This window comes from Oncorhynchus tshawytscha, linkage group LG16 (genome assembly GCF_018296145.1).
Source record: "Oncorhynchus tshawytscha isolate Ot180627B linkage group LG16, Otsh_v2.0, whole genome shotgun sequence".
NCBI classification, from domain to species: domain Eukaryota; kingdom Metazoa; phylum Chordata; class Actinopteri; order Salmoniformes; family Salmonidae; genus Oncorhynchus; species Oncorhynchus tshawytscha.
The window spans coordinates 41,438,012-41,461,173 of record NC_056444.1 but is presented as its reverse complement, the minus strand read 5'-3'; the positions used below and the strand labels follow the sequence as shown (position 1 = coordinate 41,461,173).

The 23,162-nt window shown below is 44.3% G+C and overlaps 1 protein-coding gene across 1 annotated transcript in view; it reads right to left on the bottom strand.

Moving 5' to 3' along the window:
- Positions 1-22,909, bottom strand: part of LOC112215157 (POU domain, class 6, transcription factor 2-like) — a 65,297-nt gene extending 42,388 nt beyond the window's left edge. Inside the window, exons 1-6 of the mRNA XM_024374104.2 lie at positions 22,733-22,909; positions 17,570-17,629; positions 17,328-17,369; positions 15,494-15,577; positions 11,646-12,197; positions 5,253-5,399 (exon numbers count right to left, since the gene is read on the bottom strand). Coding sequence (XP_024229872.2) covers positions 5,253-5,399; positions 11,646-12,197; positions 15,494-15,577; positions 17,328-17,369; positions 17,570-17,629; positions 22,733-22,909 — 1,062 coding nt within the window. The remainder of the gene's footprint in view (positions 1-5,252; positions 5,400-11,645; positions 12,198-15,493; positions 15,578-17,327; positions 17,370-17,569; positions 17,630-22,732) is intronic.
- Positions 22,910-23,162: the final 253 nt, after the last annotated feature.

The following is a 23,162-nucleotide window of genomic DNA, read 5'->3' as shown; positions in this document are numbered from 1 at the left end:
GCTATATCCAAGATAGGAAAATAAAAACACTGTAGTAAATACTACAGTAATGTCCGCAAACACACTGCAGTAAATACTGCAGTACGCAAAAACACTGCAGTAATTATTATAGTATACTGCATACTACAGTTTTTTACTACAGTATTTATGCTATAGTAAACTGGAAATACAGTGTATGTCCACAACAATTCAGTAAATACAATATTCACTGTGCACTGCAAAAAGTGAAATCTAAGCAAGCCTAAATATCTTATATTGAGTGATAATTCACTGTTTTTATGTACCAAGCTAAATTATCTAACATCATTGGCAGATCATTTAGCTTATTTAAACCTAAACATGGCTTAATACAATAAATGTATCTTATTTCAAGATATTATTTAAAATATATTTGACCTTAATCGTTGTATTAGATACTGAGGAAACTAAAGTAAAATGGTGTAATGCTTTCCCAAGGCAATCTGTGTATTGATATCAAATGAATTCTTACTATTTTCTCACAGCCGTATTCAAAAAGATGGGACTGAAGAGTGGCTTCGTCGGCTAGCCTTGGAAAGTGAAAAAAGATTGACAAATGTAATCAGGTGGACACATGTTAAAGCCACATGATCAAATCCAAACCTACTCCAATAAGCTAAGAGGAAGAAATCGACTGGGCATTAATGACAGGGTCACTTACTGTGTTATCCTCTCTTCAAAAGTCAAATACTTCATTCTGATTAAAATACCTATAGGAGAAGAAAGGACTCCAAATGAAGGCAGGGCAGGTATTTTCATTCGGATACCTCGTTCAAAATCCTTGTGCTTTTAGCACAGTAACAATGCTGCATAACCTAGCTAAACAACTGCTGCCTAACCTAGCTAAACCACAACACAATATTCAACAAGCCCACACATTTTGGAGGGATTCTAGTTCCTCTGTCGTTCTTCCAGCAAAACAAACTCCAAAGTCTGTTTGGGATTCTACAGACTGACACAAGTGCTGCTTTTATGGTGGGCATTCAGCTTCTGAGGCGCTGTTTTGTTGGTCCTCCAGTCAAGTTGCAGGCATGCATTAACCTCTAATGTTTCCAGTATCAGAGGGGTATGTGTGCATGTGCACGCGCATTTGTGTGTGCGTGTGTGGTGGGGGGATCCTGGGTTAGTAGTAGTAGTGTAGTGCATGTTTCAGAGTGCTCAGACTGAATAATGCTCTGAATAATAAGGTGTAGGAGCAAAGGACTGTCGCCCAGGGCTTTGACCGTCTCCGTGACCTTATTATGTCAGCCAGTGTCAGTCGCCGTGACATTACAAAAGCACAGAGCATCCCATCAAATCCATCTCCATGGCGATCTGTCCCCGGCGCTCTGGGCATTTCCAGACCAGGGAAACCTATACTTTCTCATTAGCCGTGTTTAGCATCCCTCACACATGCTGTTTACCATATACACTACACATGGGCAAACGCATAGAAATCAATCCAATTTTATTTGTCACATGCGCCGAATACAACAGGTGTAGTAGACCTTACAGTGAAATGCTTACTTACAAGCCCTTAATCAACAGTGCAGTTTTAAGAAAAATACCAATAAAAGTAAAAAATCAAAGTAAAAAATAATTAAAGAGCAGCAGTAAAATAACAAGAGCGAGGCTAAATACAGGGGCTACCGGTTAGTCGAGGTAATTGAGGTAATGTGTACACTATCGTTCAAAAGTTTGGGGTCACTTAGAAATGTCCTTGTTTTTTAAAGAAAAACACATTTTGTGTCCATTGCAATAAAATCAAATTGATCAGAAATACAGGGTAGACATTGTTAATGTTGTAAATGACTACGGTAGCTGGAAACGGCTGATTTTTTTTATTGAATATCTACTTAGGCGTACAGAGGCCCATTATCAGCAACCATCACTCATCGGTCAGCAACCATCACTCATTTTAAAAGGCTAATTTATCATTAGAAACCCTTTTGCAATTATGTTGGCACAGCTGAAAACTGTTGTTATGATTTAAAGAAGCAATAAAACTGTCCTTCTTTAGACTAGTTGAGTATCTGGAGCATCAGCATTTGTGGGTTCAATTACAGGCTCAAAATGGCCAGAAACAAATAACTTTATTTTGAAAATTCAGTCAGTCTATTCTTGTTCTGAGAAATGAAGGCTATTCCATGCGAGAAATTACCAAAAAAATTAAGATCTCGTACAACGCTGTGTACTACTCTGTCACGTATGCTCCCTCTTCGGCCTCTAGGTCACCAGGCTGCTCATTATGGCGCACACCTGTCAACATCATTATGCGCACCTGCGTGTCATCAGACTCACCTGGACTCCATCACTTCCCAGATTACCTTCCCTATATATGTCACTCCCTTTTGTTCCTTCCTTGTTTCTGTTTCATGTCTGTGTTCTGTTAGTGTTTCTTGTTTTGTATTATGTTCCGTTTATTTTATTCAAACACTCACTCCCTGTGCTTGCTTCTCGACTCTCACCGCACATCGTTACATACTCCCTTCACAGAACAGTGCAAACTGGCTCTGACCAGAATAGAAAGAGGAGTGGGAGGCCCCGGTGCACAAGTGAGCATGAGGACAAGTACATTAGAGTGTCTAGTTTGAGAAACAGACGCATCACAAGTCCTCAACTGGCAGCTTCATTATGAAATAGTACCCGCAAAACACCAGTCTCAATGTCAACCGTGAAGAGGCGACTCCTGGATGCTGGCATTCTAGGCAGAGTTGCAAAGAAAAGGCCACATCTCAGACTGGACAATAAAAATAAAAGATTAAGAGGGGCAAAAGAACACAGACACTGGACAGAGGAACTCTGCCTAGAAGGCCAGCATCCCAGAGTCGCCTCTTGATGGAGTCGTGCCTGGCCATGCAGTCATGAGTGAATAGGGAGTACAGGAGGGGACTGAGCACGCACCCCTGAGGGGCCCCCGTGTTGAGGATCAGAGTGGGGGATGTGTTGTTACCTACCCTTACCACCTGGGGGCGGCCCGTCAGGAAGTCCAGGATCCAATTGCAGAGGGAGGTGTTTAGTCCCAGGGTCCTTAGCTTAGTGATAAGCTTTGAGGGCACGATGGTGTTGAACACTCAGCTGTAGTCTATGAATAGCATTCTCACATGGGTGTTCCTCTTGTCCAGGTGGAAAAGGGCAATGTGGAGTGCAATAGAGATGGCATCATCTGTGGATCTGTTGGGGCGGTATTCAAAGGGACTAGGGTTTCTGGGATAATGGTGTTGATGTGAGCCATGACCAGCCTTTCAAAGCACTTCATGGCTACAGACGTGAGTGCTACTGGTTGGTAGTCATTTAGGCAGGTTAGTTAGTGTTCTTGAGCACAGGGACTATGGTGGTCTGCTTCAAACACGTTGGTATTACAGACTCAGACAGGGAGAGGTTGAAAATGTCAGTGAAGACACTTGCCAGTTGGTCAGCGCATGCTCGGTGTACACGTCCTGGTAATCCGTCTGGCCCTGAGGCCTTGTGAATGTTGACCTGTTTAAAGGTCTTACTCACATCTGCTATAGAGAGCGTGATCACACAGTCGTCCGGAACAGCTGATGCTCTCGTGCATTTTTCAGTGTTACTTGCCTCGAAGCGAGCAAACAGTAGAAGTCATTTAGCTCGTCTGGTAGGCTCGTGTCACTGGGCAGTACTTGACTGTGCTTCCCTTTGTAGTCTGTAATAGTTTGCAAGCCCTGCCACATCCGACGAGCGTCGGAGCCAGTGTAGTACGATTCGATCTTAGTTCTGGATTGAAGCTTTGCCTGTTTGATGGTTCGTTGGAGGGCATAGCAGGATTTCTTACAAGCTTCCGGGTTAGAGTCCCGCTCCTTGAAAGCGGCATCTCTACCCTTTAGCTCAGTGCAGATGTTGCCTGTAATCCATGGCTTCTGGTTGTGGTATGTACTTACAGTCACTGTGGGGAGGACGTCATCGATGCACTCATTGATGAAGCCATTGACTGATGTGGTGTACTCCATAATGCCATCTAAAGAATTCCAGAACATATTCCAGACTGTGCTAGCAAAACAGTCCTGCAGCATAGCAGATGCTTCATCACCACCTTTTTATAGACCGAGTCACTGGTGCTTCCTGCTTTAATATTTGCTTGTAAGCAGGAATCAGGAGCATAGAATTATGGTTAGATTTGCCAAATGGAGGGTGAGGGAGAGCTTTGTACGGGTCTCTGTGTGTGGAGTAAAGGTGGTCTAGAGTTTTTTCCCCCTCTGGTTGCACATTTAACATGATGATAGAGATTATGTAAAACTGATTTAAGTTTCCCTGCATTAAAGTCCCCAGCCACTTGGAGTGCCGCCTCTGGATGAGCGTTTTCCTGTTTGTTTATGGTGGAATACAGCGCGGTCTTAGTGCCAGCATTGGACTGTGGTGGTATGTAGACAGCTAGGTAGATAGTGTGGTCTACAGCTTATCAGAAGAAGAACATATACACTCTTGAGAAACACATTTTTGATTTTAATTATAAGTAGCCTGCAATATGTGCATCGCTTAGTCATGAGCATATCGAGTAAAACTCCCCTGTACGGCAACTCTTACGCCTTACAGACTTCCTACACAACAAACATGGAATACGGTCTGTCTTATCATAAAACTATGAGAGCCAACGTCTAAGGCATTCGTCAGGCAGTGGTTTTAAGTTAGCGATCAACAGGATAGCGGGAGGAGTGCACCGAGAGAGGGATGAAACGGGGGTTAAGGTAAATAACTGGCTGGCGTGAAAGGGCACATTGTCCATATGATCTTTCTTGAATATGTGCTGTGTGCACCTGCAATAAGATGATTCATTAGATAGGGCCCCACTCTGACAAGCGTCATCGTTCAAGCCACTGGCTACTGATGGAACAATTCTGCAGCCACCCTGTAAATATGACACGGTCAGCATTTTACGGTGACCGGCACATGCGGATAAGAGGAAGAAGGGCTTTGTTTATTGCCAAAAAGCTTAACATATGACAGTATGTCTGCCACGGGGCTGATAAATAAATAAATAACCCCCCCCAAACAACATTGCTACATAAGAAAACGGAATATTGAGGCCATCCAGTCTTTGGAGTTCTGTTTGCATGTATTTAGTTAGTGAAAAGTGTTTATTGTAGCACTGAACAGCATGGAAATGTACTGTAACAGTAACCACCATTGTGGGACGTGATCTTCCACTAGGTTTTCATTCCAGACATGTCTTATGAAAAGTTGAAACCTGATATACATCACTTTTTGTGTTATAAGTGGAGTTATGAGTGGACACTCACCTGTCCTTGTGCATTGGTGACCAGCTGACCCGTGACTCCAGCTTGCAGGTTGGAGAGGGCGTTGCCAAAGACCTGGGACCCGGCGATGGAGCCCATAGCTGCTGCAGCTGCCGCCGCCACCGCTGCCTGGCTGGCCAGAGGGTTCAACTGAAGGTACACAATCCACCATTAGAGGTCAAATATAATAAGTTATGCTGTTTGATCAGTAACAAATAAGGTTTTTTGGTGTTATTGAAATGTTAGCATACACAAACATGGGAGAGCAAGTACAGGATGAAGAAAGTGAAGTAGCTTGAGAAAATAGAGTGCCAATGCTTTGTTCCTAACGACAGTCGTACTGTGATGTCTATATGTACAGTAGTCCATCATCCAGGCCCTAGAGGTGTGTGCTCCAGGGCCCAGATGAAAGCTTGGGGTGGGCTGGTGAATAAGTGGCAATTTTACCAGTTTAAGTGCTTCCTGTGGCCCCCAGGGTCCAGCACCATCTCTACAGGGGCCAGGCAGCCCCAGACCATCTAGCTCTAACAATAGAAGGAGCCACGGTGGCCATGCACCACCACTTCCCACCAACACCTCCCACTCTGAACTACCCCGCCACCACACCGCTCATCTCGAGGGTTAAAAAATGACCGTCTTTACCCCGGCTATAATGGACTCATCTTGAACCGGTGGACTGGCCAAGCGGTTGTAGAGGAGGTCTCCGTGTGGGCAGAGCCTGTGGAGCTCCAGCCAAGAAGGAGCATGAGATTACCCATATAAATCAAGCTAACCACTTATTACGGCCTGAAAATGCACTGCTGATTTGGTTGTAGTGCAGCAGAGCAGAGCCTTATTAGGTTGAGTAAGTAGATCGGAGAGCGGGCCGACAGAGGAGACTGTCCAATTACTCAACAGAATAGAGAAATAATAGAAACACTTCTTAAGCTGCGACTGGCTTGTGCTGGTGGGCAATAATGTTATGAGGGGGCTAATGTTCAAACAATTGAGGTCTGGTGAAACAATTGAACATCCTAATAGCACATAGAGAATGCATACACAAAAGGATAACCATGTAAAAACCAATATGGGTAGATAACGTCAATGTGTAGTGGATGCGCAATATCTTTCATATACTTCTGTATCAAGGCACGAGGCAAGACCCAGATGCAAACACAGGAGGTAGATGGTTGGAGTCTTACAATGTTTATTAATCCAAAGGGGTAGGTAAGAGAATGGTCGTGGACAGGCAAAAAGGTCAAAACCAGATCAGAGTCCAGGAGGTACAGAGTGGCAGACGGGCTCGTTGTCAAGGCAGGCAGAATGGTCAGGCAGGCGGGTACAAAGTCAAAACCGGGAGGACTAGAAAAAGGAGAATGCAAAAAGCCGGAGAACGGCAAAAAGGCTGGTTGACTTGGAAACATACAAGACGAACTGGCACAGAGAGACAGGAAACACAGGGATCAATACACTGGGGAAAATAGCATAAGCACCAGGGACATGGCTTTTAATCTTCTTCCCATTAATCGTTTTTTATTTTCAGAATCTTCTCATGCTGAGCCTGTCTACCACAAAATATTAACAATCTACCTTTTTCTAATGTACCGAGCTAATTTCACTTCACCTACCTCTTTCTCTATGGCATTAGTTAGTTGGATAGGGTGTAAGTGAGGCCCTGTGGTCTCATCAAACACCATCACCATCACCACTTCCCACTCAAACACATCATTACTCTTGCTTCCTACCTTGGCCCTCTTTATGTTTTCTTTACTAAACGCTCCACTGCTTTCTGTATCATGATCTCTCTTCTTCCTATGACTTTCCACTACTGACCATTCCAGTCTTTGACCCTCATCCTCCCACCCAGAACTGACACCCATATTGTTCGCATTCCAGCACAGCTGTTGCTTTACCAACTTTTCCTCAATTTCCTCCATTTCCACACTACTCCCCGCCATTTCCGACTCCTGGGCTCCCCCCCTCTCCTTCCACCTTGAGCTGGCATCAGCTGTGTTTACTTCTTTTGTAATAGAGAACATGATTGGCAGACGCAATTAGCAGAGATGGTACCCAGGTTTTGATTGGTTTACTGTTATAGTACTTGGCAGCATTTGTTTGACCAGCTAGCGAACTTAAAAATAATTATAAAAATAAATAAAAAATCGAGAATAGAGATGGCCAACAAATGGAAATGTGTTTAAAAAAAATAAATGTAGCTTATATGAAGAAGAAGAAAAAAACGCTCCACCTCACCAAGGATCGATTATCTTGAAAACTAAAGCAGATATGGTGCTTCGGCTAAATCATTCTGTGGGGACCTGAGCTTTGTTAAGCTGAGACCATTCAGTTGCCATTCATCTTTTATGGTACCCCAACCACTATATTATTACGCCTTCTGAAATCAAATGATGAAAAAATGCCACGGAACGATCAATACTTTTTCATTGACAGTAAAGGTTAAGCACATTAAAGAATGACACTGCATTTTTCTTATGAAATCATATTTCATGTTGGTGGCCTCAAACTGGCCATGATTGATATTGGGTCCCCGAGTCTGAAAGTCAACCAGTTTTTTTTTTTTTTTTTTGAAAATCGCAGGAGTTTCTTTAAATGCCCAACCCGCGTTCGTCTTTCTGACCAACTTCAGTCTTAAACGTTAAGAAGAAATTCACCCTTCACAGGGGTGAAGTGCATTTGAGAATCTCATTCAAGCTGTTACTCGTCATTGGCTAATTGACATATATCATTGTCTCAAAATGATTAAACATATGCACTAACTTTTGACAATTGTATTTGTTTTTCCATGCTCTTGTTCCAAGAGACCCGTGTGAAAAAAATCACACACTTCACGTGATCACATTGTAGCACTGACATTCATGTGTTAACATGTGGCAACATTTAAAAGCAACATGCGATAACATGAAACTACATATGTGAAATACATTGAGCACGTGTGGAAGCATCACCTTGTGAAATAAATGTGACAACATTGTGTGAAATTGATGTGAAATGTCAACATGTGATACCATGAAACTGAAATGCTAATTCTATTTTCACATGTAAACGTTTTTCACACGTGAATCTGCACATTTCGCGAACATGAACACATGTTATACTCCTATACATAAGAAAAGATGGTGCTAACACGTGAACTCTAAATTTAATACATGTGAACAACTGACCTCGTGTCTCTTTTGACAGTTCAACATGTGAAAAGGGAAGTAAAGAAATTCTATGGGGTTTTAAGGTAGGTGGTACGCTGTTCAGCTAAAATAGTGTAAACATCTTTAATCAACATAGTTACATTTGACATGATCATTTAGTGCTGACTTTTCAAGATGACCCCAACTGGGATTTGAACTCGCAACCTCTGTATTTGGGGTCTGCTGATAAATCTGCTGCGCCACATCTTTATGGAATACATGTATCACTAGCCACTTTAAACTTTGCCACTTTGTTTACATACCCTACATTACTCATCTCATATGTATATACTGTACTCGATACCATCTACTGCATCTTGCCTATGCCGTTCTGTACCATCACTCATTCATATATCTTTATGTACATATTATTTAACCCTTTACAATTATTAGGTTAGATTACTCGTTGGTCATTACTGCATTGTCGGAACTAGAAGCACAAGCATTTCGCTACACTCGCATTAACATCTGCTAACCATGTGTATGGGGCAAATACAATTTGATTTGATTTACATCGCTGCACTTAGCAAAAGAGTGCCATCTGCATTGTTCTTTTAGTTATCAATTCATCAGATTATTCTGTCATTAATTTCATTGACTTATTTAATGTCCAATGTTGGTGGGTCCTATTATTCAGTTTTAATGATACTACTGAATCCCTATGATAAATAAAATTGTTTTTCCAAAGTGCAGGAATACAGGTGAAATCAGTTATTGACACAGACATGGTTGCGTAGTGAAGATTGGAATGCCGTTGTCACACCCTGACCATAGTTTGCTTTGTATGTTTCTATGTTTTGTTTGGTCAGGGTGTGATCTGAGTGGGCATTCTATGTTGTGTGTCTAGTTTGTCTGTTTCTGTGTTTGGCCTGATATGGTTCTCAATCAGAGGCAGGTGTTAGTCATTGTCTCTGATTGGGAACCATATTTAGGTAGCCTGTTTGGTGGTGGGTTTTGTGGGTGATTGTTCCTGTCTTTGTGTTTGTGGCACCAGATAGGACTGTTTCGGTTTTTCCACGTTTCTGGTTTTGTAGATTGTTGTACTTTCATCTTTATTAAAGATGTACAAAACTAACCATGCTGCATTTGGTCCGCCTCTCCTTCAACTCAAGAAAACCGTTACAGTCCTGTTCAAATCCCAGGTGAGGGATTGAGTAATAATTACTGTATAAATAAACATACACTGTAATCATGTATTTTAAATATGTACGTTGAAAACACAGTTTCTGTTTGCAGGGCATCATCTGTGAAATTTCATGTGAAAAATATCCACATGTGAAGCTTTATGTGAAGTATCATCATATGTGGTGTTCCAAAACCACATGATTTTACATGTCAAATTTCATGTGAAATGACATTTTACATGTGCAAAATGTGGACATTTTACATGTTAAATCCATGTGAGTTTCTGCATGTGAAATCATGTGTTTTTTCCGTAAGGGGAGGCTTGTGACTTTACAATCAATTTGCTCTAGTCAGGGTAGTATTATTGTAAAGGCCAGCGAAACAGAACAGAAGAGGAAGCATGTATTTCATTACTTGGCATACAGTAATTGTTTTGAAAACACGTCACTCTCCCGTGAAGTGGATGCCTTTAAAGGACTCGTGTCATTTTAAATAGACATTTTTTTAACATCAATATGTTCACAGTGACATTTTCGACAGAAATAAAGGATGAGTGTGATGAGGAGCCAGGTTTGCCTCTATATCTGTCCTGGTGGGAGGGGGGGTGGAGAGAGCCAGCCAGACACCCTCATCCTGCTTTATGACCACGGTGCTGGATTTCAGAGGGTCTTATCCAGGCCAAATCTTCAAATAAATACATGTATCGGGGCGAAAGTGGCAGGAAGGGTCGGCTGGTGATATCAGTCAGTAAGGGATTGCATTAACAGATAATCCTCCCTTCATTTCTGAGCAGAGCCGCTCTCTCTCTCTCCCCTCTCTCTCTGCTCTCTGCTGAGGGGGAGAGGATTTGTGTGAGTGAGAGGTGATACAATGGTGGAGTCCAGGTGAGGCAGAGAGGGATTTGGTCATGGTCGTTTAAACATCATGCCCTTAGGTGATTTGGTTATGTCAAGCGATGCGCTGGTCTGACAAAGGGGGTTTCCTTATTTAACTGGGTTAATGATGTGTATTTGGTAATACCACGGGGTGATGTGCTAGCCTGATAGAGGCACAGTGGAGAGAAGGAGGATGTAGAAAGGGGCATCTACACTACAGCTAGCAGAGCGGAGCAGAGCCAGGCCTCATGTGGAGTTGGAGAGGTCTGGATCAGTACACAGATAATGGTATCGGTGTGTGCGTGTGTTGATACTTCAGTGCTATTTCCTTGTGTAGCTATACGTGCCCAACTGAATATGTTGGTGGTAGTATCATTGTGTTTGCTATTCCTCTGCTATGCGGAGGCTATTATTCTGGTAAATCCAGGTAAAAAAGAGATAATCGACTGGGCTCTAGCCTCGGGTCTTGAATTGGGTAATATGGGTAGCGGCGTGAGGGAGAACTAGGCATAAGAAGGGGGGATAGCAGTGTTGGACATCTAAACAGGTGATTTTCCGCCACAGTGCCTCCTCTCAACAGCGCTATAGGAGGCAGAAAATGACAGACGTGGCCCAGCATTTGTGTTGATTGCATGTGTTGCAGGAGATAAACAGTGATCTTCCTATTTACAAGGCCATATAAACCATTGTGTTCCAGCCTTTTCATTCTCCCATCAATAGGGTGGTTATGGAGTCTTAGTGGTATGGATCTCACTAGCCGTTCGCTAGGGCCGAATCGTGCCAATAACCCACAACCAAGAGCCGCAGGAATCTGATAATGACATCAAATAATTGGATGAATATATATTGTGGAGTCACCAGTCAGGTACACTGTAGGACAAATATTATATTATTATATTGAAACATCAGTATGTCATCATCACAGGACCACAAGCCACAGATGTTTCTTGTCACATCTACTTGCCATCACTCCCCATAAGCCTTATTCATCACCCTAACTGAATACATACTGTACAGCCCATGGAGTCAGTTGGTACAAAAAGACGGTCCTTGCTTCAATGTAGATGTCATTCTTTGATAAAGCAGCCAAATTGTTACAAATACATATTTTGCACTATGGGTAAAATGAGGACGGTCAATGTCAACTCTGTTACAGTCACTGTTGACCACGAGAGTTACCTGGTGCAGTAACCCGTTGACCATATGAGGGTTACCTGGTGCAGTAACCCGTTGACCATGTGGGTCACCTGGTGTAGTAACCCGTTGACCATGAGGGTTACCTGGTGTAGTAACCCGTTGACCATGAGGGTTACCTGGTGTAGTAACCCGTTGACCATGAGGGTTACCTGGTGCAGTAACCCGTTGTCCATGAGGGTCACCTGGTGCAGTAACCCATTGACCGTGTGGGTTACCTGGTGCAGTAACCCGTTGACCATGAGGGTCACCTGGTGCAGTAACCCATTGTCCATGAGGGTTACCTGGTGCAGTAACCCATTGTCCATGATGGTTACCTGGTGCAGTAACCCGTTGACCATGAGGGTTACCTGGTGCAGTAACCCGTTGTCCATGAGGGTCACCTGGTGCAGTAACCCGTTGTCCATGAGGGTCACCTGGTGCAGTAACCCGTTGACCATGTTGGTCACCTGGTGCAGTAACCCGTTGACCATGTGGGTCACCTGGTGCAGTAACCCATTGTCCATGAGGGTTACCTGGTGCAGTAACCCATTGTCCATGAGGGTTACCTGGTGCAGTAACCCGTGCAATCTCTGGAATAGGATAAAAATGGTCTCTGTGAGCGTGAACAGACCCCTGGAAACGTAAATGTGTGTGACTCAAACTAACTGGAGTTTATTCTGGGCTGGCTCTTCTTATGTGCCTGTTTGAAAGTGAACCGCTTTTCCGGCAGACACAATGGAACAGAGAAGAGCAGAGGTAATGGGTATCAACCCAGGTCAGACAACAAAAAGGGAAGCATCTCAGGGGAGTTTCGATAGGCTTGATGCATGCAGCGCTCAAACGTTTTGATATCTAGCGCCCCCCCAAAAGTCACAATAATTTAACAAACCACCATTTTGTTTGTTTTGCAGCCATATGTACTGGGAAAGGAAAACATAGTGTTCTATCATTATCAATGAGCTTTGAACAACATCCATAATAATTCTCTCAGGTCCTTAGAAGGCGCTTATCAGAGAGAATTTAGCTAAGAGTAGACAATTACTGCAGGATGAAAATACTTTCTCTAGTAGACCTACATACACAGCATGTTTAATGGACAAATGATTCTGTACATAAGGGCACAGTATATCTGACCAGTATGGAATAGAATGTACTTCAGCTTGCCTGAGAGGGTCCTCACGTGAAAATGAGGATGATCGCAGTGAAAGGAAGCCTGGCAGAGTAATGCTCTTGAATGTAGCCAGATGCAAGAAGCCCATCTGATAAAGTGGCCCATCCATCTTAATTCTTCCTGTCATGCTCGTTATCACTCAGCCAAAAGTGTGGCAAAAGTTAACCAAACAGGGAAAATGTACAATCAATACAGTTTTTGCTTCTGGATGAGAGCAACGAGAGTCTATCTCAAGAGGGAAAAACACACACTGTACATTTCCCCTCCCTCGCTCCTGTTTTCTCGGGCCCACCTCTCACATCCCTCTATCCCTCTCTTCTTTTCCCACTCCTGAGTGAATGTAATCAGCTGTGACATGAGAAAACACGCTCTCTGCCTGTCAGTGCCTTGCCAGTCCTCTGCTCGTCCTAGCTTCCCCAAACAGCTCCCTCCCTGGCTCCTCCTTGCCCTCACATCCGCTACTGTACATCAAAAGGCCATTAGGCCCTCCCAAACACCTCTAGTCCCAGGGTTGGCTGAAATGGCTTGGGGGGCAGCCTCACACACAGCTCCTCCACTCTGGGTCCTCAGAGCACAGTCTGGGTCACTGATGGACCTCTGTTGCCACTCTACTTATTGGCCATTGTCCCAAATTAACATTCGAAAGGACATTGAACATTGACGATGAGGGACGAGAAAGCCAGAAAGGCAAAAAGAACATCAGGGACAGAAAATGCCATGACAGTAGAACACCAGAACATCCGTAACCATTCTAGTGGGCCTGAGATGGGTGGGAGTGGTGCGTGCTAATGGAGTGATGTCATCATAGCCTAGCAGTCTGACAGTTAGTTAACAGAGGAGGGGTGGTGGGGGGGGTGGTAAAATAAAATGCATTAACTCCAGGAAATAGACATCCTTAGTGGTGGGAGAATGGCTATATTTAATGAATTTAATGAGGCTAAATGCTAATGAAGGAAGAGCAGAGTCCTGAAAACGTTCGGGCTAACTATAAAGGGATGATTGAGTGCAGGATAGTGGCCGTCAATCCTCTCGCTCATTAGCCTCATGTGAAATTAACAGCGGCTTGAATCATTACATGAAATCTGTTCTCGCCCATTCATTGATAATTGTGGGGGCTTGAGAGTTCACGTTGGGTTCTATAGCCATCCATCAGCAGAACAGTACATTTCCTCTGGTCAGAGGGGCCACCGACTGTGGCTAAAAAAGGTACCTTTTATAAAATCCCTTTTATTCTCATTTCTCTCTGCTTAATAATCCATAATATTTGGCTTTTTTTTCCCGGACGTGATGAATTTACGGCAACTGTCTATATGATGAAGTACCATTCGTGGAAAAGAGCTGACCATTACGATTTTACGAAGTGACACATTTGGTCCAGTTTGTATACAGTTGTAAAGTTGAGAAACATGCCCCTTTTTCTCAAGCTACGTTTCCTAAAATAGCAGAGAGAGTATTACTCTGGCTGAGAGTGTGAAGTGGATGCATTGTTTTCCTGGTCTGTGCTACTTCTCAGTTTACTACAGTAGTAAGTGGAAAATGAAACATTGGGTGAAAAAATGCACAGAATGACAACATTAGAGTATCACATGGTATAGAATTAGGGGCTGGTTTCTCAGACACAGATGAAGCATAGTCCTAGACTAGAAAGCAGGCTCAATAGAGATTATTCATAGGAAGTGCTTTTCAGTCTAGGACCAGGTTTAACCTGTGTCCAGGAAACTACCCCAAGAGATTGATTCAATTATTTTGGGTGTGTGTTTAACAATTTATGTTAAAAAGGTTAAGGAACAACAATCACCTAAACAAAAATATATTGACCATTTTTCATGACCTGAGGGGAAATGCCGTCTCTTTTCAAATTGCTGTTATTTGACATATAAATATAGCATTTGAATTACTTTAATATCCTCCTAATCAATGACCGGTGATCTTTCCATGTCCTCAATTCAATATAGAAAGGGTCATCCGTGCTCCGGCCTTATAAACACAATAAAGGTAAATGATTACTCTTTACTGTGGTGTCCCAAAATACGGCTTATAATGAAGAGAAACGAGGGAGGTCGAGGGGGAGGCCTGTCATGTGTCATTGACTCCAGAGATTAATCACAAGAGAGGGGCACTGTGGCCGAGACGTAGTCACCCATGATCGATAAACCCCACCGCTCACACAACACACACGTGCAAGCACACACACACACGTGCACACACACACACGCACGCACACACAACGCTATATCAGCATTAAGTGGTGAGATGAATTGATGACATTTACAGACTTTGTGTATTGATAATCTGCTTGTTTAAGTCCCGAGGCCATGCTTTTTGAGAAGCTGCTAAAGTGAACTAAATCTATTGGTTTTGTATTGTGGTCCATTCACAGAAGCATCAACATCAGTTTCACTCCGCTAATCAAATGAGGTCAAAGATAACCCCCCACATGGATGAATATAAGATGGAGCCTATACTTCCATTTCCTTAATTCCAATGGTGTATCAGCATTTAGAGTGTAGCTATCGAGTGACCCTAACATAACATGCAAATAACACACTTTCTGGTCATATTTTGCACTGACCAGAAATGGGGACTTTTGACTTGGTCTGTAAGGGTAATGCAATAACATTGCATTAAAAGAGGATGCTTATTTGCGGTGCAGGTCAGTGCTGCTGTGCAGAATGGCTGTTTGCCTTGTGGTCACTAATGGGCATCAGAAATTACAGGCAGGAGAATCGTGCCCCGCAGGGGGACTGGCCTCCTCGGTGGAGTGGAGCACTTAGACAGCAGCTTGTGTCTGGGAGCCCACTGGAGGAGGAGGAGGAGGAGGAGGAGAAGGAAGAGGGGGGAACTCAATGTCACGGCCTAGCCTCATAATTTAAGAAACCCTATTCCGTATCCACTGTTAAGTGAGCCTTGGCTTGGCTTCCCAACCCCAAGGCTCCCCTGTGGGCATCTAATGCGTGTCGCCCCCAGTGTGAGTGCAGGTGGATCGGGGAACCAAGTCTCACTATTAGGCCGAGTTGGTTACCTCCTCTCTTCTCCCCAGCTCTCTGCCTGCCCAGTGGGAAAGAAAGGCTGGGGAAGAGGAAGAAGCGCCAAAACACAGACGGGAAGTAGTAAATAGGGGAGTGTGCCTCTGCAGAGCCACACAGCAACAGAGTGCAGTTGATAAAGGATACCTGCTTGTTACATCCCTAATAAAAAAAAATGTGCAGGAATTGTCCATGGGCTGGAGTGAAAAACGTATTATTCTTTCAGAAAATATAGTAAATATGATTTTTTATTTTTTTTGACTTCTTCAAATGTATTTGGCCCTGAGTCTAAAGATTTCCTTCGGGCCTAATCCCTCTAATTTGAAGTAAATAAAAGCAGTAAGGCTGTCATGCTGTTTCCCTCATCTCCCTCCACCTATGCTGCTGTATAAATATTCATATGAGAAATGTGCCGCTGTCTATTGATGGACAACAGTCTTATTTTCTGCTTCAGTCCACAGTGCCCATTTGTATTTCTAAATGGTGGTGGTGGTGCTGAGGTCGCTATGTAAGGCCATTTTCTGCCTTCTTAAGAGCCAGCTCTCCTGTGCATTAATGAGACTCCCACCCTCCACCTCCTCCCAACTTGAGCTGCTGAGGAGCCTGACTACCGACAAGGCCCTGCTGCTAGCACTAGACAGCAGTGACGGCACAACACTTAAGACATCTATCCCCAGCTGCTCATTTACACACTTTTTTTTAATTTAAAGAACACGCTAGTAACAAATGAGTTGAATCCAATGCTTTATGGAAAAATATGCTGCATTTTAATTCAGTAGTAGTTACTGCGATATGACCATATATCTGTGCTGTTTGTATTAGACCTATGACATCTTTTAATTCACCTCTAACACTGTATTTTTTTTTCATTACATTTCTGAGTGGTAAAGGACAATTTCATAGACTTTACATGAGTCCTGTTAGATATGATACTATCACACTAAGAACTATTGGGCATGGAAATCATGTTGTACATTTAGCATGCTAGGGGCATGTCATCTTCATTTACATTTAATACACTGTGGAATTATCCGGGGCTGCATTAAATTAAGCAGGCGGGTACCTGATCTGGAAAATCAATTAAATCGATATGCAAGAGCCATTTAAAACACACAAAAAGAGGAATGAAACAAATTGAAGGGTGCTGATTCTAACAGTGGTTGACATAGGCAAAAGTGCTCTGCAGCGGAAGACAGTGACACGGGTGTTTTGAAGGGGCGTCAGCTGGAGACAAAAGCAGTTGAGATGGGCTGGAGACCGACCGAGGGGAAGGAGGGAGGGAGGGAGTGCAAGAGATGGAGAGAGTGCAGACAGCCCAGGCCCCTGAAAGCCTGTTGTGGTGGGCAGGGCCTGACCTTGGTGACGATGGGTTTTCACGAGAGGGCTCTTAATGAAGCTTGATTGTCAGGGACTACTGAGGGAGCCGAAGGGGAGTCGGGCGAGGAGGGGAGAGAAGAGAGGAGGAAGAAGAAAGAGCGAGAAAAGGATAGGGGAGAGAGAAAGGGCCCAGGTAATTGCAGCACTTGTGGGTCTGATGCCCCGCGGTCCTGTGATGTCGGGGTGCACTGGGGAAGAGAAGGAAGGAGAGAGAGGGAGAGAAAGAGATGTCCGCAGACGTTTTGGTGGTAAATTGTGGAGCGCTGGAACAGGAGGGAGGGAGATAGAGAGAGAGAGAGAGAGCAGGGCTCTGGGCAGTAATTACCCCAGCGAGTCTGTGGGATGGAGGGATGGAATAGAGTGGACAGGCCCAGTGTGGAGCTCTGACAGGGATGGAGAAGAGGAAAGCTGAGGACTGCAGGGGGGAGGCCAGGCAGACGGCAGGAAGCTGACAGAGGGATGGAGACAGGACATACTGTAAGCCCTGAAACCACAGAACTAGACACCGCTAGACACTGTGCCAAGGTTAAGGGCTATAAGTGAACACACACACACACACACACACACACACACACACACACACACACACACACACACACACACACACACACACACACACACACACACACACACACACACACACACACACACACAGCATGTGACAGGACAGCCCAGACCAATACAAGAGGTACTGTAGGGCTGGCGAATGATACTGTTCATGAGCCTCTGGAAGATGTCGCTCGCACAAGAAACAGCAGATAAGGTTCAGGCAGACTGAGTATTACACCTAACCAACCAGACAGTTTGCTTTAAGAGACATTCTACATTCTTCTTTCTATAGAAGAACAGGAAAGTGGAGAAAGGACATGTGAGAACTCAGAAAAAGAAACAAATCAAACAGAAATTAAAGGAATAGAATGTGAAAAGAAAGAGTGGAAGAGAGTGATAACATATGGTAGAATGTGTGTGTGTGTGTGTGTGTGTGTGTGCATGCAAATCTGTGTGTGTGTGCCTGTGAGTGTGTTAGCTCCACTGAATGGAGCACAGGGGTCACGAGGGCCCGGGCTCAGCGAATGGAATTAGAGAGAGTTGATGGGCTGGCCTAAGCCTCCCACTGCCACGGATCAGTATGTAGCAGACTCTCTCTCCCTCTTCTGCCTCTCCCTGCCGGGGGCCGATGTAACTCAGTGGACTGGCAAATTACAGCAGACCTACAGCTGTAGCCCGACATTATGATTAATTTGATCAGTAATTTCTCCTGTTTTTCATTTTAATCGCCGCGACCATTCTGCTGTGGCAGGTCTTTCAGATCTAATTAAGATCAATTCTGGTGTAACAGACTTGGCGAGCGCCTTCAAATCCCTGAGCTCTGCTGGGCGTGGAGAAAACCTGCACCTCTATTCAATCAACTTCCAGCAAATCCAGCCCGGATCCAGCAATCAGGCCATTAACACACTTAAGGAAATTTCATAATCTCCCTCCCCATCTATTTGCCATCACTGTGGAGGGAGGCCCCCTCTGCGAGCGCCTGGAACTCAGCATGCTGGAGTGGGGTGTGAGACAGGAGGTCGTAGTGTAGTGGAGGCGCACCGAGGAACGGGAGAGTGAACCTCTCGTTGTGCTCAAAGTTCAACTGTGGAGAGTCCGCCAGTAAACCTAGGCTGTTAGGCTACTCTACTGAAACATGGAGGGAGCAGCAGTGAAACAGCAGCATCGTCTCTCTTCATCCACTCCGATGTTGATATTAGAAGCCAGTGGATGTTAGTGTCTCGACATGCAAAGATGAGCTCGGACCGCTGATTCTATTCTAAAAGGTTCAACGTGAGCATCATCTCCCAGTGGGGGACAATTAGGAGAGACTGTTTGTCTGTCTGACACTCCCTCTGGTTCTTAAAACAAAGGGTTGAATGGCTGAGTGGTCTTGTGTGTGTGAATAATAGGTGAACAATAAAATGGCTGTGATCTGTACTCCCCTACATCCCAAATGGCACCCTATTCCCTATTTAGTGCACTACTTTCGACAAGAGCCCTATAACCTATTGTGAGGACTAATTATGGCATGCCTTGGCTGTATTGATTCCCAATACAACACTTTTGTATTTTAGTCCCACATGGCCAAAGCAATAATGCAAAATACGTAATGAAAATGTACTCTAAGGCCAATTATGGTTTAGAATTCTCAGAGGAAAGGATTAATGAAGCATGCATGCACACACACACACACAGACACACACACACACCCACACACGCACCACCACACACACCCACACACACTCAGGGGGTTACAGATGGGGACTCTCCCCGGATGGAGGCCTCTATGGATTAACCAAATTGATGCTCAGTGACTCTTAACTGAAAATGTAATCATTGACCTGGGTGTTGAGGGTGGAGGGTGCAGATGGATGGAGGGGCCCAAATCATATTGCAGACTTGAGTGTGTCGAGAGCTGGGCAGGACTGCTGTCAGCAGAGAAGGGTTGTCTCCCAATTGGCAGCCTATTCCCTGCGTAGTGCACTACGTAGTGCACCCCGGTCAAAAGTAGTGCACTACGCAGGGAATAGGGCGCCATTTGGGACGCACACAAGAACTGTCCATGGAGGGACCCTCACCGGGTGGCATAGCAACTCCCTCAGTGACAACCCCAGCACTGAGCCTGAGAGAGATGAAACATTTCACACCCAGCCTGCCTACCTCCCTCTCACATCAGCCTTAATACCATTGGACGAGGCAATATCTTAATGATGGCCTCTTCGGCTCCCCTCCAGGGTGGTCAATTTATCTATATATCTGTCTATCCCCAGTCATTATAATCAGGATCTCAACTTCTTTATCTAATACAATTCATGCTAAGAACAGGGTGTGATTGTGGGGAAACTGGTGAATGATGTCATAACAGCACTAATAAATTATGATTTCTCATTTTAATAAAGCATTAGAATGCATTGTGACTATGCCAGGCACAGGCAGGGATTGCTCTCTGTAGCTCTGCTTTCAAAGAAGTTCTATAAAAGCCATGCTTTCAAAGACATTCCTCAAACACACTAAAATATTCAGAGAAGAAAATGGGGAGATTTGCTTGACTGTAATGTACTAACATTAGAACACTTATTTACTCCAGAAAATAACATTATTGTTAGGCTTTGGCACTTATGCTGGGCGTGTCTGATTGGACCAGTACTGTGTGTTCATTCCAAATAGCACCTTATTCCCTATATAGTAGGGTTGGGCGGTATCCATATTTTCACTTCGTTAAACCATCCTCCTTTACGGTATTACCGGCTTATTACACAAGGGGGCGGCAACATTAAAAATTAAAGCCAACTGAGCGTCTATTACCAGAATTACTAACACATTTGTAATTTCCATGGAGGCTGCTAACTAAATATGCTAACGAGCGCAAACTAAAAAATAAATAATTACAAAGACACGCAGTCCAGCTCAAAGTTATACACATATACTTTAGGTAGCTACATATGTCATTTTTGTTAAGTTTGGACATTTACAAGCGGATGTGAACGAGAGATATTGTCCAAATGAACAGTACTGGCTTTAGAGCAGCATGTGTCCCCACTCTAGGGCAACGGGCCTGCCTGCTCTGCTCTGAGGAGCAGATGGGCCGAGAAAGGAGAAGAGAAGAAAACGTAAGGAAATCAAAAGATAGCGGTGGCAGCTAACTTCTCGAACACGGGGGGTCGCGTTAACACAGAATTCTAAAACGCATAAGAAATATCTTGCTGCGTTTTTTAAAGGCAGATCTAAAATGCTTCTTATTGTAATTTCTGCTCGGCTTCAGACTCATTTTGTGCTTCAGTTGCATTTCTCCACTTCACTAATGGGCAGCTCTCTGACTGATGTGGAGCTACTTTTCTCCGGTACTTTTTTAGGTGTAGCCAGCCTACTGTTCTCAAGTAAAATGATAGATTAACTTCATGAAAAACATGAGGAAATGTAGCTGGCTACATTCTTTCTATGATAAACAGAAATATGATGGCCATGCAGTGTTTTTTCAAAAAATACCGTGCTTTTTTATTGTAAGGTAATTTAGCCTACAAGTGTGGCTGCCCGCCAAATAGCGTTGCACTTCTGTTGTCATCTGATGAAAATGAAGCTATTTTTTCCGAATGTGTTGCACTAATGTCTTTTCTGTGAAGGAAAACTATTAGTTGCATGTCCCTGTTCTCTCTATTGAAGCAACAAAACACACTTGAGTTTCAATATATATTTACAAACAAACACGTGACTGGCTCAACTGTTCTGGGGAACTACGGTAAGCTTCCTAATGAAAAATAATGTGACAAGTGAAATGAAGAACGCAATCTGCTTTATCTTCTAACACATTGCACAAGTGGACTGCAGGTATTTACTTAAAAAGTAGCTGCAAATATTAAAATGTATAAACAAGCTTCAAAGAAATAGTTTCAATGGTTTTGACGGTATTGAAAAACCATCCTGTGGCTATTTCCAAATACCCTGGTACACGGTATACAGCCCAAGCTTACTATATAGTGCACTACTTTTGACCAGAGCCCTATGGGCCCTGGTCAGAAGTAGTGCACTATGAAGGGAATAGGGTGCCATTTGGGATACACAGCCTTTCACTAGCCCAATCTACCGTCAGCGCTCAGGGTTCATTGCCATGGCTGGACTGTGGCTACAGTATATGGTTGGCATCTAGGTCTGGGAGGCAGGCAGCAGCTAGCAAGCCTTTGGAGGTCATTAAATGCGGGCGTCTGTTTTTCCTGCTGAGTCTCACTAGGCCATGACAGGGCCAGAGAGGGGTGCAAGGGGGGAAACAAATAGCTGTACTCATCCCGGCCTTAAAGAAGGGCGCAGCGCCACAACACAATAAGGGCCTGACGCTGATGAATGTGGCTGAGGAGAGGGAGGCGACTCTGGCCAGGCTCCACCAGAAATGAAACCACAGGGATATAAAATAGGTTATTATCGTCAGATGGACAGAAGGGGGCCGAGATTGATGGACAGACAAACTGACTGAAAAGTAGGTCGGATGAGGGAAGGGAAGGGCAGCTAAGCTAAAAAAGGACTGATAAAGGTTGATGAGAGCTGGGATGGATAACATGATCTATCAGAGAAAAGTTATGCATGATGGCTCGAGACTCGGGTTTAGTGTGCTTTGAATAAACCTCTCACTGTAGGATGACCTTGTCGATGAGATGCACATTTGATGTTCCCCACACTGACAGCAGAGCTGCCTGCCAGGAGTCAAACACTGGGTTTTGTTTCATATCAAGTATAGAATAGAGTACATGGACAAAAGAGGTCTATTAAGTAGGCATCAGCATGGTGTTATCTTGAGGTTGGCCTCCGTCTCTATACAACACACCCAACAATAGCATATCACCACTAGTAAGACAATTGAAAAACACACCCATTTGCTGAAGTTTTGTATGAGGGTGTCAAAGGTACAGCAGCAAAAAGCAGTAAGGTCTACGTAAACGACTATTCTTCCAACTTGGATAACAAAGTTATAGATCATTTAGTGACTAAACCATTGGCGTACGCAAACAGGAGGGGGTAAGAGTGAGCTCACCTGCAGTGGCATGGGCGGGGTGACGGGCGAGGGTAGGCTGCGGGCCGGCGATTGGTTTTGCCGGAGGGGCGAAGACTGTGGCAGTTGGCCAGAGCCAGTCATGGAGGTGGTGGAGGAGGAGGCGGAGCCAGGGGAGGGGACCGAGACAGAGGGCTGCTGAAGGCCGGGCGGGGTCATGCAACCCCGCGATGACAGCTGGTTGTGGGCGTGGCTGTGGGAGTGTTGATGCTGCTGATGGTGGTGTTGTTGTTGCTGATGGTGGTGCTGTTGTTGCTGATGGTGGTGCTGTTGTATCTGTTGGAGCTGCTGCAGGTGCTGAAGCTGGGAGTTCAGGGATGAGGTAGCTGAAGAAGGAAGAGAAACAGAAGCAGAGTGTCAACCTCCTGATATCATCTCCATTGTTATCATCATCACCGTCTAAAACGAGTCA